Genomic DNA, 14469 nt, shown 5'->3' with positions numbered 1-14469 from the left:
ACAGTTTACTGCGCCTAAGGGCGGTTCCTAGATTCTCTGAATTTTTCTCTGATAACTGAAACGCGCTTATAGTACCTACAAATGTTTCAAATAAACCCAAAATCAGTCCCAGGGCCCACTCAGCCAATTTCAAAAATCCAGCACTGCGGCTCCGCCGTGCTCCAGCGATGGTGCCACCTCCCATGGTGGCAGTCCACCTCGGGTCGGTCATTTTCGACCGAATTCGATCGAATTTACATCGATTCCTGCGAGCACACACACTAAAAGGCCTCGGTGGGCCGAAAAAATATAAAAAATCGAAACTCACCGGCAGCAGGGGGCCCCCGGTGCAGCAGCTCCTCCGGCTCACGTTGCGGTTGGGTGTTTTGTTTTGGTCAATTTGTATAGAAGAAAACGGTGATCACAACAGTTGAAAAGTTACGCGAAATAGGAATTGAAAAGGGCTTCATCGGAGGCAGTTTGTGAAATTCTCCACGGCGGTGGCGTCGGGTTTCGTCAGTATTTTTCGGCCAATTGGCAAGTTCTTTCACTCCGATTTAGCCATGGATGAGTTTAAAATTGAATTTTATGCAAAAGGGGAAGTTTTACCTTTGTTGGCGGTCGGAAAGGGTTCTGATGCGGCAGCGAGTGACGGCGGTCGGCTCCCTAGCGACTAGGTCGTCTTCTCCGGCGAGGGGTTCTAGCGGCTAGGGTTAGGATTTGGTGCGTATGAGGGTTATTTATACCCGTACGCTTTTGATATGAGCCGTCCATCGCATTTGATTTGGACCGTTCGATCGCGATTAAAAAGAGAGTGAATCTAGACCGTTCATCGCGATCTAATCTGCACTATCCATCGCGATTCATTCTGAGCCGTCCGATCGCTTTTAATCTGGTCGTTCGATTGCGTTTGGAAGAGAGCGCATCCAGGCCGTCCGTACGCGCGAGAACGGACTTCAGCCGTTAGATCACACGCACGTGGATCGCCCACGTGGCCCCTCTGTGTGGCCTCCCGCGTCAGCGCCTCTACCACTTGGCGCGTCTTGGTTGGTCGGGGCTGCTGACTGGGCGTCTGACGTGGTAAATTTTTTTTAAATTGCGTTTTGACCTCCCGGTTTCCGATTTTTCTTTCAAAAATACTTTCAGAACCCAAATTTTCACCCATTTTTTCAAAATTATTTTCAATTTAATCCTACATCAATTTTACTCAATTTTTTCATTAAAATAAAATAAAATAAATAATAAAAAGAAAATTATATTTATTAATAAATAAAAAAAAGATTTTGGTGGGTGTTACATTCAATGCATGTTTGATTTCAATTTAAAACTTTTTAAATCTTTATTTGACATATAAAAATATTAAATTTATAATTGTGATAAAAATATAAGTGAATTTAATTTAATTAAACATACATCAAACATGTAATTTATGATTAAAATTTGACATTAAATAATTATATTTAATTATTAAATGAGAAATAAATGACACTAAAACATAACTTCCAAACTTTTCTAAACAAATACTCTCATTTGACACTGTTAAAAAGGGTCATTAAGTTAACTGAGACACGTATTGATTTGTTTGGTTGCTAAGAAATTGGAAAACAAAACAGTTTCTATAGGTTATAGGATTATGAAATTTGTTTAAATGATTAAAGCAAACAAAAAAAGATGCAGTAATTCTGTGAAGTTTTTTGGATCAAAAGGGAAAGGGTTTTGTTTTTCAGAATTTTTTCTCTCTTTGTTTCTCTCTCTTTCTTTTTTAAGATATAATTATTAGTTTTTTTTTTTTGAAGTAATAACAACAATAATAATAATAATAATATACTGTGAATTTATTATAATTATTAATATTAGTAATAATGATAATAATAATTAAGTAACAAGAGTATATAGTTGAGTGATTTTAGTAGCTGTCCAGGTATTACCATTTAATTTTCTATGTTGAAAGAATCTTATTTTGAGATTAATTGAATTCTCTTCGTATAAAAAATATTATATAAAATCTGAGAGCGAGCAAAGTTTACTCTCTCAAACTAAACAAAAAGAATAATTTTATTCGAGATTAAATAATTTAGTCGTTGAATTAAAAATTTATTTAGTAAAATTTCGTAGATAAGCAATATATTTATAGTAATTTATAATTAAGATTATATTTAGACATAATCTAAACATCATGGACAACCGCATGTCAATCATTCTCTTTTCTTAATTACTTTCCCCCTCTGCCCAACGCTCTGGAAATCTCCAGGCTGCATCTTTATCCTTTAACTTCTGCAACCCTCAGACAAGATGAAATTCGATCGCATATTTTGCTAAAGAAAACGGCCATGAACAGAGTGCTAGAGGTAGAAATTGATCGTGGGCTGTGATTTCTATTTACCCTGATCTCTCTTTCATTTAATTCGTGGACATAAAAATCCTATTGTGTTTTTGTTTGGATCTTCTTTTTCAATCAATTTGGCTGTTGTTTGGGGTGATGATATGATTTTGAATACTGTACTGGGAATTGGGATTTTCTACAGTTCCAGTTTAATTGAATTCGAATCAGTGTCGATATATCAAATCTAGTAATCTCTAGTTAGAACCCATGTTGGCCTCTGAGCGTCTTCCGTTTCAGTGTTTGCCAAACACCTGCATGATGATCTACATCTGCGTCTCTTTTTTGCTTTTGCTTTTACTTTAAAACTAAGTTCTTTCTTTGAGAAAGGACTTGCTTTCTTCTGGCACCATTCCAAAGAAAACAATAGAAAAAGGAAAAAGAAAAACTGCAGACCAAATTTTAGGCTTTGTTTTAAGATTTCTAATAGCGTAGACTTTCAACCTTTTGTAAGTTCGCAGACTGCAACTTTCATGCAAATTTGAGAAAGATTTCTTAATTTTTGTTGGTCAAAACACATAAAAAGATTGAAATTATTCCAAGGAAATATTGAGATGAAAGACCCATTTTGGAAGCAATCATACACCGTCAAGCGCTGATCTCATACCCATCGATTGTCAACTTTTATCTCTAAAGATTTATCTTCTCTATCTGCTTATCTCTGAATCATTATTTGTTTCAGATCAGAGGTTAGCACCTACTTATTTTTTATTGTTGGACTGGTGCAACTTTACCCACATTAAGATCAACGAGTGCTCTTGTAATTCTTTCTTAGCATGGTTGATAATTCTTGTCAATGAATAGAGACTTTGCATTGAATTATACTAAACACCTGTTCACTTTTCTTCTTTCATTTTCTATTTTTTTGGTGATTTTTTGTGCCCAAGACAAGTCAGGAAACTTGAATTTTCATAACATGCTCATCGTAGCAGAGCCAATGATGATTACATTAGAAACAAATTTTTAGACATCAGTAAATGGCTGAATAATTAAAGATAATACATGATCTTTAGTTGCTGCATCTGGAACACCGAATCCATCTCCATGCAGATACATGCATTGGGCTATCCGAGCAACATTCATTGCGTTTTCATAAAGAGTTTTTGACATGAGATTATTTGTCAATCGTTCTTCATTCATCATTTTCCATGTTTCTTTTACCAAATATTTTATGTGCTCACGTGCATCTTCTTCCGAGACTTTAGCTTCATGCATGTAACACTGAATTGATTTTGAAACATCTCCCCTTTCTAGCTCAGCCTAACAATTTAACTCAACAAATAATATTAACATTAATTAGTGGATACATATATATAGCATATACATATGTTTTTTTCTTCGGTTAATAATATCTCAATAAATAATAATATACGTAGAGTTACACGAAACTAACACATATACTTTTAGTTCCATTTTGATACGGATGTTTTTAATATTTTTTAAGCATTTTAGGACCTATGCTTTTAATGTGTTTTAAGAAAGATTTTGTAAGTAAAATTCTTTTTCTTGTATAAAACTTCATAATTACCCTATTAATTTTTATAGTAATTAGTTTTTTTTTTAATCTAAATTCATATACTATCCTGTTCCATCAAACAAAAAAAACTTGTGGAATCTTTTTTTAGAGAACGAAGAAGCAGAGAAAAGACAAATACTAAACATAATATTTATGATTTTTTATGAATTTTAGTATCACTTTATATCATTTTACTGTTTGTTCTTTCGCTACTTCTTTAACATATAAATAAAGATTCCATAAACTTTGTTATTGGTTTTGAGGACCACAGTCGGCAAGGAAAAAGGAGATGATAAGAATCTTGTTCTATCTTTAACTTCAAGGATGGCAATGAGAATGAAGAATGAGATGACTAGAAGATGACTTTCAAATTTAAGATTTAAGATTTTCATGAATTAACGCTCGAAGCGACAGATGGCAAAGAGATGATTCTTCTCCTGTATCTAGATGCACTTATTAAATTTTTAATCTGACATGGATGACAGACAATGTGACATGTAGTAATTTACATACCATGATTTTAACATATTATTGACCACAAATCGAGAAGTTGACAACTCTAAAAGTGTCATGAAGCTAACCCCTTATCATTCATATTAACGGTAGCTTAGGTAAAAATTTAAAAGAATGGGTTAAAAGAGGCTAGAAACCAATTCGTATAACGGCTAATAGGGTATTAATGCTATTTTCAAATCTTTAATATGATATGAATAAGACATCATGTGACACATCATTACTTATGTTTAATGATTTTTACACATTCTCAGCCATATATTTGGAAGTTGATGTCTCCTAAAAAATAGTTAGTACTGGGGTGACTAGGTAAAATTTTAAAATGTATTGGGTTGAAATAGACCAAAACTTAGTACATGAGCTTAGCAGAAAAAAACTAATTAGTACTCGAGCTGATAAGACATTTATGCTGTTATAAAAGATAAATTAAGAACGCTGATATTCCCATCATCCATTTAGCTAAATTAATTTAATTAATCCTGACTATGTATTAATTGTTAGGTAACAACTTTTATTTCACTAAGTAAGCAAAAAGTGTCTGACAACTAATCTTTATTGTAATGCTCTACTTACAGAAGCAAAAAAAAAAAAAAGATTAATAAGTTCTAATATGGAATATCTTTAAAAGTATAATCTTAACAAGTCAAATTAAAAGTAAAAATTATATATAATTTGAAACGATAATATAATCACAAGGATTTTTATAGATCTTATTTTTGTTCAAATATGAGCTCTTCCTAATCTTTTAATTCTAAACAAGAATAAAAAATTTTCGAGTAGAGTAAGAGAGATTGTTTACCGATGATGTTGCCAGATCATCCATGAGCCGAAAAATAATTGATGACAAACGAATAATTTTTGGATAGTGAACTATGGATTGTGATTCTCCCTTTGTAATTGGTTTCATGAGAATGTGAATATGCATTAGTATAAGAGGTCCAGAAATAGACACCCATGCATTTTCAAGATATTCTTCTAAAGATGGTATGTACTGCTCGTAGAACCACCTTGCTTCCAGTGATTCTGATTCACAATAATCTGCCCACTAGAAAATTCAAACTTTACATCTACTAAGATAGAAGACAAACTGAAACATATCTATAAAAGTTTCTACGTATAAACAATCATTCAAAAAATTTCTTCTTGGGTATGATAAGGAATTTAGGATTCATGAACATATATTCATTTTTTGGCATAAAAATTAAATATGTGATATCTTGGAGTGGATAAAACCACTTATTCCACCTTATGCCAATTGAAGGCTAAAGAGAATTAGATATTAAATTCAGTTCAATTTTCAGATACTTACCAACTGCTTTAGTTGTGGAACAATATTAATTTCTTGTTCTTTGAGGTTATTGAATACTATTTCGTTGATAGTATTATATAAACCAACAAAACATATCTTCATATAATCTGGAAGTTGCCCAATTGCATTGATATCCCATCTACAATAGCAAGTGATATAATTTAGCCATCGTAGAAAAAACATAATATAAAAATATAAAGTAATAATCCTAACCTATTCACGATCTGTGTGAAGAGTTTGATTTCATCCAAAGTACCGTATACGTCATAAATGTCATCAAGTATTGTTATAAGTGAGCTGACTTTTGTCATTATCTCTCTGTAGTAACCAAACTGAGGCTCATACATGATACCGATAGTGAAAAAAAAAATCTCCATCAATCTATCTCTTGAAAAGTGTAACTTTTTATGGAAGTTCATATTCATCCACCATCTTCATATGTGATAAATGCAAAAAAATATCAATTAGATGTGCTTTTAATAGCTAGCAAATTAAATTTTGGAACCATGAGCCTAGCTTGTTGTTTTCCTTTAAAAAACAATAATTATGTCCTTACCTTGATCCATGCTTTAGTTCCTCTTGGTGCGTAGCTTGTACAATATTAAAATCTAATTTAGCAAGCTCGAGCACAATAGAGTTCATGTTTAATTTTTTCTTATAAGCATCAATAAACCATCTTGCTTCTACTCTTTGGATCCTCCATTGCAAAGGAAGCTCTAATGCATGTTCCACTAACATTCTAAGATACTCATTAATGTTATTCTCCTTTTTCATGTACTTTCTAAGATGTTCGGTTGTGAAATTTTGAACCTCGTATAAAATTGCTTCATCTGGAACTGATAGATATGAAGCTTCATACAAGCTTAACATTCCCCATGTGTCCTCGCTTTGGCATGACTTAAAGCTCCATTCCTCCATAAAATTTTTAAACACTTCTGCAATTAACAGTTAACTTTTTATATAAAAATCAATTAACCTAAAACAAAATGAACATATAAATCAATAAAATAATTAAATTTTCATACTTATACCTTGCGAAACATAACACCCATATTGTCTGAGAAGTCGAAATTCAAGTGCAGCACCATATAAATCCTTTCTTATCAATGTCCCGTTATTGTAATAGTTGTCACTTACATACTTCATAGTTGAGCTTATTTCATTATCAAAGTGATAGGATATTCCAAGTCTCTGTATGGAGTCAATAAGATCCAACTTCTCTCCAACGTCTGCCATTTCTTTTAACATCATGCTGACTTCTAGAATCAGCTTATGAACTCGCGCATTATAAGAATCTCCCTACACATGCACACACACACACACAAAAAGACATTTAGTACCTATATTTATCTATTGAAAATTAACAAACTAAATATTTAAACATGTATGGTTAATTACCTTATAATCATTTGTCAATGACTGAATATAATCGTAATTCCAAATGCATGGCTGATAGTTTGCAGATCTTCTGAAAGAATTTGGTGGTTGGGGGTTGGAAATATCAATGGAATTGGTAATGGTGGAATGAAATGAACGAGAAATTATACGGTGACTAATGAATGAAGATGGAGTCGGAGGTGCGAAGAGTATTTTATAAGGTGATTTTGTTACAGGCAATTTAGAACGTAATAAGCGAAAACCCATAATATGAAAATGTTGTACGTAACTAATATTGGAGGCTTTGGTGGTTGGTTATTGAAGCCAAAACACACACACACACACACATATATATATATATAGCTGGTAACTGTTTGTGCCTAATGTACATGAGCTTACTATATATAATTAATTATAATACTAATAATGAAACTTCATGCATTTTACTTTTTGCTTTCATATATATGCATTTTACTGTGTCCATCATATTCATTCATTAAAAGAGAGATTTTGAGAAAATCTTATAGGGGTATAAGTAAATAAGTTTTCTTTGCGTGTTTGAATCGTAATGTACACACACATAATTTCATTTACTTTATAAAAAGTCATATTATAATTAGTGTATGTATATAATATATTATGTAATTAATAAAAATTTACTTTATTAAACGAAAAAAAAAAAACTGTATATATATTGTTCTCATTCTTGCAAGGTGTCCTGCATATTCATGCAACATCTAAACAAAATCTTAAATAAATGTACTTAGTTGTGCTTACGTCCAAAAAATAAAGTAAATAATTTTAAAAAAAAATTATTGAAATATGAGATTAATAACAAAGACAAAAACTTGACACATACTTTTCTATTAATTCAATTAGTTAGATATGTTTCTCTATCTATACTACATTATATATCTATATATTTTATGTATATATTAAATTTCAATCTAAATGCAACGAAGGAGGCTTTATGTACTTTTACACTACGTTTAATTCAAATTTTAATTTCTAATAAGTTCCATGCATGCATGAGAAAAAAATAGTCTTAAATAATAAAATAGTTCTTCAAACTTTTTCTAGACAAACAATTTCATTTGATACTGTTAAAAAATGTTATTAATTAACTGGATATATGTTTCGATTAATAAAAGATTAAGTGTTTAAGTCAGACTCCGTGCATGTTTATTTATTCTCATAAAAAAATTGTACTATGATTATTATATTCGTAATCTTAACAATGTTAATTCAGAAGATTTGTTTTGAAAGTACAATGGACAGTATAAAAAAAAGTATAAGAGATTTAACACAAAAATTTTAATAGTAGAGAGATTATTTTACAATTTAAGCCAAAAGACATATAATTAAATGAGCCGATAAATTAATAATAAATAAACAATGAAAATTGATTAATTGATGATATAATATTTTGAGGGAATTAATTATAGATAATTAGATATATAAAAATAATTTATTAATAAAATGTTTTAGGGTATTATCAATCAATTGATTTTACTAATTGTATCATATTAATCTCTAATAAATTAACTAAATTAATTAATTTTTACTATATACTGAATTTCTACTAAATTAGTAGTTTAAGCCGAAAAAAATGATAAATTTAATCTTTTTTTTATATGATCGTGTTTTAATTAATTATCATCGAGGCTTAAAAGAAATAAACACGTGCTGACACCATATGTATTCAAGGGTGTCTTAACATAAACTCTAGCAACTGCTGCCTCTAGGTCATCCATCAATATTTGAAAGAACAACTTGGAGAAGCTTGTAAAAGACACAACATAAAGTTTCCAAAAGCAAAAGCAAGAGGGCACCTCCTCCTTTTCGAGACCTTTATCTCCCCAAAGTTGTCTTCCCGATAGCATGAGCAAGTGTCTTCTTCGATTTCTTCTTTTTGGAGGAAGAATAGACCTCTTTCTTGGTGTTCTTTCAATCTACAATGAAGTCTTCAAGAAGTCAAAGAATATCCAACGTCAATTGTAATAGTTTTAACAAAATTTAGACACTATCTATAAAATCAAGATTCTCCATTAAAACATCTAAAATATTCAACAATTGAAAAAAAAAAAACAAGTATTTGAATGTCTCTTTAACAAATTATTTTTGCCAAGGAAACAATTTTATTTTGAGATCAAACGAATCCCCTTCAAATAAAATATATTATCCAAAATCAACTTTATTCGAGAGCGAGTAAAATTCACCTTGAACTAAACAAAAAAATGACATTATTCGAGATCAAATAATCTACCTATTGAATCAAGAACTCATTTAAGGGTATCAAATCAAAGGAATATTTTTTTGTAAAGAAAGTAAAAAGAACTCAAACTTTATATTCCAATCTTCATTAAATATATAAATCCATTATTTTTCAATAGATTCTATTTATATCTTATCTTAGCCATAAATTTTCTCTCTACAACATACAATGACTAAAAATTTCATATAAAAGATAAATATTATAATTGTTTTTCTTTAATAGTTTTATTATTCTTAAGAAGGCCATCTCAGTAACAAGATATAAAGATAAACAAACCACTATTAAAGAACATATGTTAAACGGAAAGAAATTTATTCTTTTCTCAATGATTCAAATCATTTTTTTTTTCTTTTTTCCATCAATACTCTCTCACTTACTTAGGTATTGTTCCTTTCCTTGTACCAACCATGCGCATCGTTTATCTTTAAAAGTTCTTATGAATAAGAAGCATGTTATATGAGATATTGCCAAAAAAAATTTTGTCATCTTTATTTTTTATCAATTAACATTATTTTTTGGAAGTGTCTTCTCTTTAATACTTATGCTAGAAAAAGCTATATGTAATAATGAACTTTAATCCCATTAAGGATTTTACCAAGATCAGTCTTCATGAAAATTCATATTGCAATACTAAAAACTATAGTTGATCACAATTTATGAAAACTCTACTTTATATAATCACAAGAATCATAAAGAAAATAATACTTATATATTTCTTGAAATTAATAATAAATAGAAGAAAACTTGTAATGTGTAAAAATACTAAAAATCTTAAACATTTTGTAACACCCAAAACTTTTTATTTTATTATCATTAGAATTTTGTTTGATTTTATTTTATATTAATAATTAATTTATAAGGTTTTAATTTAATTTAATTTAATTTAATAGAAATAAAAATAATAATAATGATAAAATATGATAAAATTATTTTTGGGATTTAATTGAAATTGATTTTGAAAAAAAGGGGTGAAATTTTGGATTTTGGGAGTGTTTTTGAAAAGAAAATCGAAAACTGAGGATCAAAACGCAATTTAAAAAAATTACGCCACGTCAGCAACCACGTCATCAGCCCCGGCCAACCAGGACACGCTGCGTGGCAGGGACACTGATGCGGGAAGCCACGCGGGACCGAGACACGTGGGCGATCCACGTGCGCGCGATCAGACGGCCCAGATCCGTTCCCGCGCGCACGGACGACCCAGATCAAAAGCGCGCATGGACGGCCTAGATCTCACGCGTGCGGACGGCCCAGATTTGATCACGCACGGATGGCCCAGATCGCATCGCAATGGACGACCCAGATTTATTTCTAATTTAATCGCGATCGGACGGCCCAGATTAAATCATGATGGATGACTCATATTAAAAGGGGAATGTTATAAATAATCTCATCCACACCCAACCCCAAACCCTAGCCGCCAGAACCCTCACCGAAGAAGACAACCCAGCCACCGGAGGGACTGACCACCGCCACCCGCCACCGCACTGGAGCACCTTCTGGCCACCAAACAAGGTAAAATTTCTCCTTTTGGCTCGTTTTTCGATGCTGAACCTCCCTGTGGCCAAATCGGAGCCAAACCACCGGCCAATTAGTCAGAAAACACCGTCGAAGTCCAGCGGCACCGCCGCGGGTTCCCTCGATTTTTGCCTCCGATGAGGCCCCTTCCGGTTTTCGTTCGATGTAATTTTTACACCACTGTGACCACCGTCCTTTTCTCTACAGGTTGACCGGAGCAAAACACCAAATCGCAACTCGCGCCGGAGGAGCCGCCGCACCCGAGAGCTCCGCCGCTAGTAAGTCTCAGTTTTCTGTAATTTTTTGGCCCATCGAGGGCCCTAGGGGTGTTTTATCACAGGAAACAATGCAAGTTTGGCCGAATCTGGCTGAAAACGGCCGGAAACAGGCAACCGAGGCGGATCGTTACTACGGGTGGTGGTGCCGTCGTGGGAGCACGGAGGAGCCGCCGTTCTGGAATTTTAAAATTGGCCGAATAGGCCCTGTGTCTGATTTGGAGTTTTTTTGGGGACATGTGCAGGTACCGGAAGTGTGTTTCAGTTTCCAGAAAAAAAATTCAGGGAATCTAGGGACTGCCCGTAGGCGCAGTGAGAACCCGATTTCAGACTCCGAAACAAGTAAGGATCCCTCACCTTATTTCCTATCACGACATTAAAGTCTAATAAATGATTGAACGATATTTTATGAATAAATAGATATGTATAATTAATTAAGATTGCTAATGGGGCCCGAACCTGATGTATTTATCGGTTTATTCCAGTTTGATGTATTTTACAGTCTAAATGCAGTATAGTATTTGATTGTTTATTCTGTGATTTCGTATGCATGAATAACTGTTTAATCTATTATGGTTTGAATTATTATGGACCCAATGTTGTGTTGCATTGTTTGGTATGCGTTGCTGCTTTATGTATTTATGTTGATTGGGTAATTGAGACTAAGAAAAATAAGGATGGTATGTGAATTTATGAACGGACAAGTTCGACAGCCTCACTAGATATCCTGGGAGATGGTGGATGGACCGGGTCCATAGGGGACCCTACTGGGAACGTGGTCTCTCATATCGGACGGGGTATGGAGACTTTAAATGTTGTGGCGCTCATACCGGACGGGATATGGGGACGGCCCGCTTCACCCTCATACTGGACGGGGTATTGAGGTTTATGGTTTTGGTGCTCATACCGGACGGGATATGGGGACGGCCCGCTTCACCCTCATACCGGACGGGGTATTGATGTTTATGGTTTTGGCGCTCATACCGGACGGGGTATGGGGACGATCCTAGAATTAAGGTGAATGGTTCACGTGTAGCGAGGACCCCTATGGATCTCCATGGATACTAATAGGTTGATAAAAGAGGAAATTTTTTGCCTGATGATTGAAATACAAAAGTATGATATGTGTTATGTTACAGAGTGTGCATGATCTTATGATGTTTATGATGTTATTGTTTTCATAAGTTGTTTTCATGAATCTCACCGAGGTAAGTGGACAGTAAAAGGTTTTATTATTGATAAATGAATTTGTTATGAATTATGCTTTATAGGTTATTTTTATTTTCTACTAACCTTTATTACTGTGACAATGAGATAGTGTGACATCTTTACTGCACTAGTGTAGCTCATTCCTTATTTAACTATTTCAGATCGGGAGGACTTGGTTCCCGAACTCGTTCTGCAGGAAGACGACGAATAGAAGCCTAAAGATTTATTAGTTTTCCTTATAGTATTCATTCATAATATTTCCTTCAGTTAGTTTATTCTTTCATATCTTTAATATGTTTTGATTATTGTGGAAGGGATGTTAATCACAAACTATTTTATTTCACTTCCGCACTTAGAATAAATATATACATTTCCTTTTAATTTCTGGGGCTGCTATAGTTGGTATCATAGCCGTGTTCCTCGAACTCGTCCTTTACACAATAATATTTAGAGAAATACCAACCGATTAATCGTTACTCAACCATTCCTTGTGAAATGCAGGTGTAGAGAGATGAGGAGAGGAAGACCCCCACTAAACCGAGCAGCCCGGGATGATTCTCTTTGGGAAGATGTGGACAGAATATTCGAGATGCTAGAAAGGATCATTGCTGCCCAGCAAGGCCAAGAGGAGAGAAGGGAGTTACCTGACCCTCCCCCACTACCACAGGTTGAGCCACCGCTACAGCGAGCGGATCCCGAGCCACCCCGGCACGAGCCTGCTCCTCCACAGTACCCCCCAGCACCATCGTCGCAGTATAATCCGGTGCTACAGCCACAGTACTGCCTGGCACTGCCACAGTACAATCTAGTGCCCCCATTATATCAGCAGGTGCCACCATAGGGTCCCCTAGTCTATCCTCAGCCCGACCGAGTCTCTCTTCCACAGGACCCAACTCTTTCCCTGATTGACCTGGGCTACGTAGAGAGGTACAAGAGACTGAACCCTTCCACATTTGCAGGGGAGTCATCTTTCAAAGATGCCCAGTACTGGTTGGCGGAGATAGAGAAGGCTTTCAAGACATTAGGAATGGTTCCTGAGCAGAGGGTTACCCTTGCTTCCTACATGCTAGTGGGGGAAGCAGGTCGTTGGTGGGAGCTCAAGCAGACCACCCTGCCTACACCAGTCACTTGGGAGCAGTTCTTAGCAGCCTTTCATGCGGAGTACCTTCCCGAGCACATTCGACATCTAAAAGAGATGGAGTTTGTCCAACTGGTCCAGGGAAACATGACGGTATCGGAATATGCTCGTAAGTTCCTAGAGCTGGGCCGATACTCCCCTGAGACATTGATAGATGAGGGTAGGAAGGCTAGGAGGTTCCAGTGGGGCCTCCGCCTAGAGATCAAGCAACACTTATTGGTACTAGAGCTCAAGACTTATTCAGCCGTTCTAGCAAAGGCGCAGATCGTGGAGAGGAGTTTCAACACCCTTTCTCAGTTAGCAGGGAGTCACAGACCCTCAGCTCCACCCCGCAGACCAGCACTTACTGCGCCTGTCCAACAAAATAAGAGGCCTAAACCAGTGATTCAAGCTCCCCCTTAGGCTTCAGGGGCAGTATGTGGCAAGATTTGTCAGCACTGCGGTAGGGATCACGGATATTGATCATGCTATCGCCTCAAAAATACCTGTCGCATATGTGGTAGTGCCCAACACTATGCGAGAGAGTGCTCGAGGAACCAAAACTAAGGAAGACCTACTTTTTAGGGCAGGGTTTACAACCTCACACAGCAGGATGTCGATGTTGACCTGGACGTGGTACAGGGTATGTACACTATTTATAACCATATTGCTCATGTTTTATTTGACACTGGTGCATCACATTCATTTGTTTCACATGTTTTTGCATCCAAACTTAATGTATCACCTGATAAACTTGATTCAATGTTGTTTGTGTCTACTGTTAGGGGTGAAACATTATTAGGGGAAGTTGTCTACAGGGTTTGTGTCGTGGAGATAGAAAATAGGAAATTGAGTATAGACCTAATAGGGTTAGACACGAGGGATTTTGATGTAATTTTAGGGATGGATTGGCTAGCAGCGGATCACGCCACCATAGATTGCTTTAACAATAAAGTTGTATTTAATCTTCCTAATGAGGAGCCATTTACAAATTAATAAAA

At 34.8% G+C, this 14469-nt stretch overlaps 1 protein-coding gene across 3 annotated transcripts; it reads right to left on the bottom strand.

Annotated features, from left to right (window-relative positions):
* Window positions 1-3251: 3251 nt before the first annotated feature.
* Window positions 3252-7460, bottom strand: LOC110819278 (terpene synthase 10-like). Of its 3 annotated transcripts, none has more exons than XM_088212676.1 (7): window positions 7096-7460; window positions 6729-6996; window positions 6254-6629; window positions 5911-6129; window positions 5698-5836; window positions 5188-5433; window positions 3252-3619 (listed from the first exon to the last, which is right to left on the bottom strand). In XM_088212676.1, the coding sequence occupies exons 1-7, from the start codon at window positions 7339-7341 to the stop codon at window positions 3323-3325; spliced, it is 1791 nt and encodes a 596-aa protein (XP_088068802.1). In that variant the 5' UTR covers window positions 7342-7460; the 3' UTR covers window positions 3252-3322. The 3 variants fall into 3 exon arrangements, with proteins under 3 accessions (XP_088068802.1, XP_021904100.2, XP_088068803.1); XM_022048408.2 differs by having other exon boundaries at window positions 6254-6632; window positions 7096-7457; XM_088212677.1 differs by lacking the exon at window positions 5911-6129 and having other exon boundaries at window positions 6254-6632; window positions 7096-7458.
* Between the last annotated feature and the right edge of the window lie 7009 nt (window positions 7461-14469).

The sequence above is a fragment of the Carica papaya genome, chromosome 2 (genome assembly GCF_054855325.1).
Source record: "Carica papaya isolate Zhongbai chromosome 2, ASM5485532v1, whole genome shotgun sequence".
NCBI classification, from domain to species: domain Eukaryota; kingdom Viridiplantae; phylum Streptophyta; class Magnoliopsida; order Brassicales; family Caricaceae; genus Carica; species Carica papaya.
Note: the sequence above shows the minus strand (reverse complement) of the source record. Positions and strands in the feature narration are given on the sequence as shown.

What these genes read in the sequence shown, in the direction of transcription:
- LOC110819278 (XM_022048408.2), bottom strand. Translation starts at nt 7,341, where the DNA reads ATGGGTTTTCGCTTATTACGTTCTAAATTGCCTGTAACAAAATCACCT. An exon ending in TGGGTGTTATGTTTCGCAAG is followed by an intron (nt 6,633 to 6,728) that starts GTATAAGTATGA and finishes TGTTAATTGCAG; the next exon opens with AAGTGTTTAAAAATTTTATG. An exon ending in GAACTAAAGCATGGATCAAG is followed by an intron (nt 6,130 to 6,253) that starts GTAAGGACATAA and finishes TCACATATGAAG; the next exon opens with ATGGTGGATGAATATGAACT.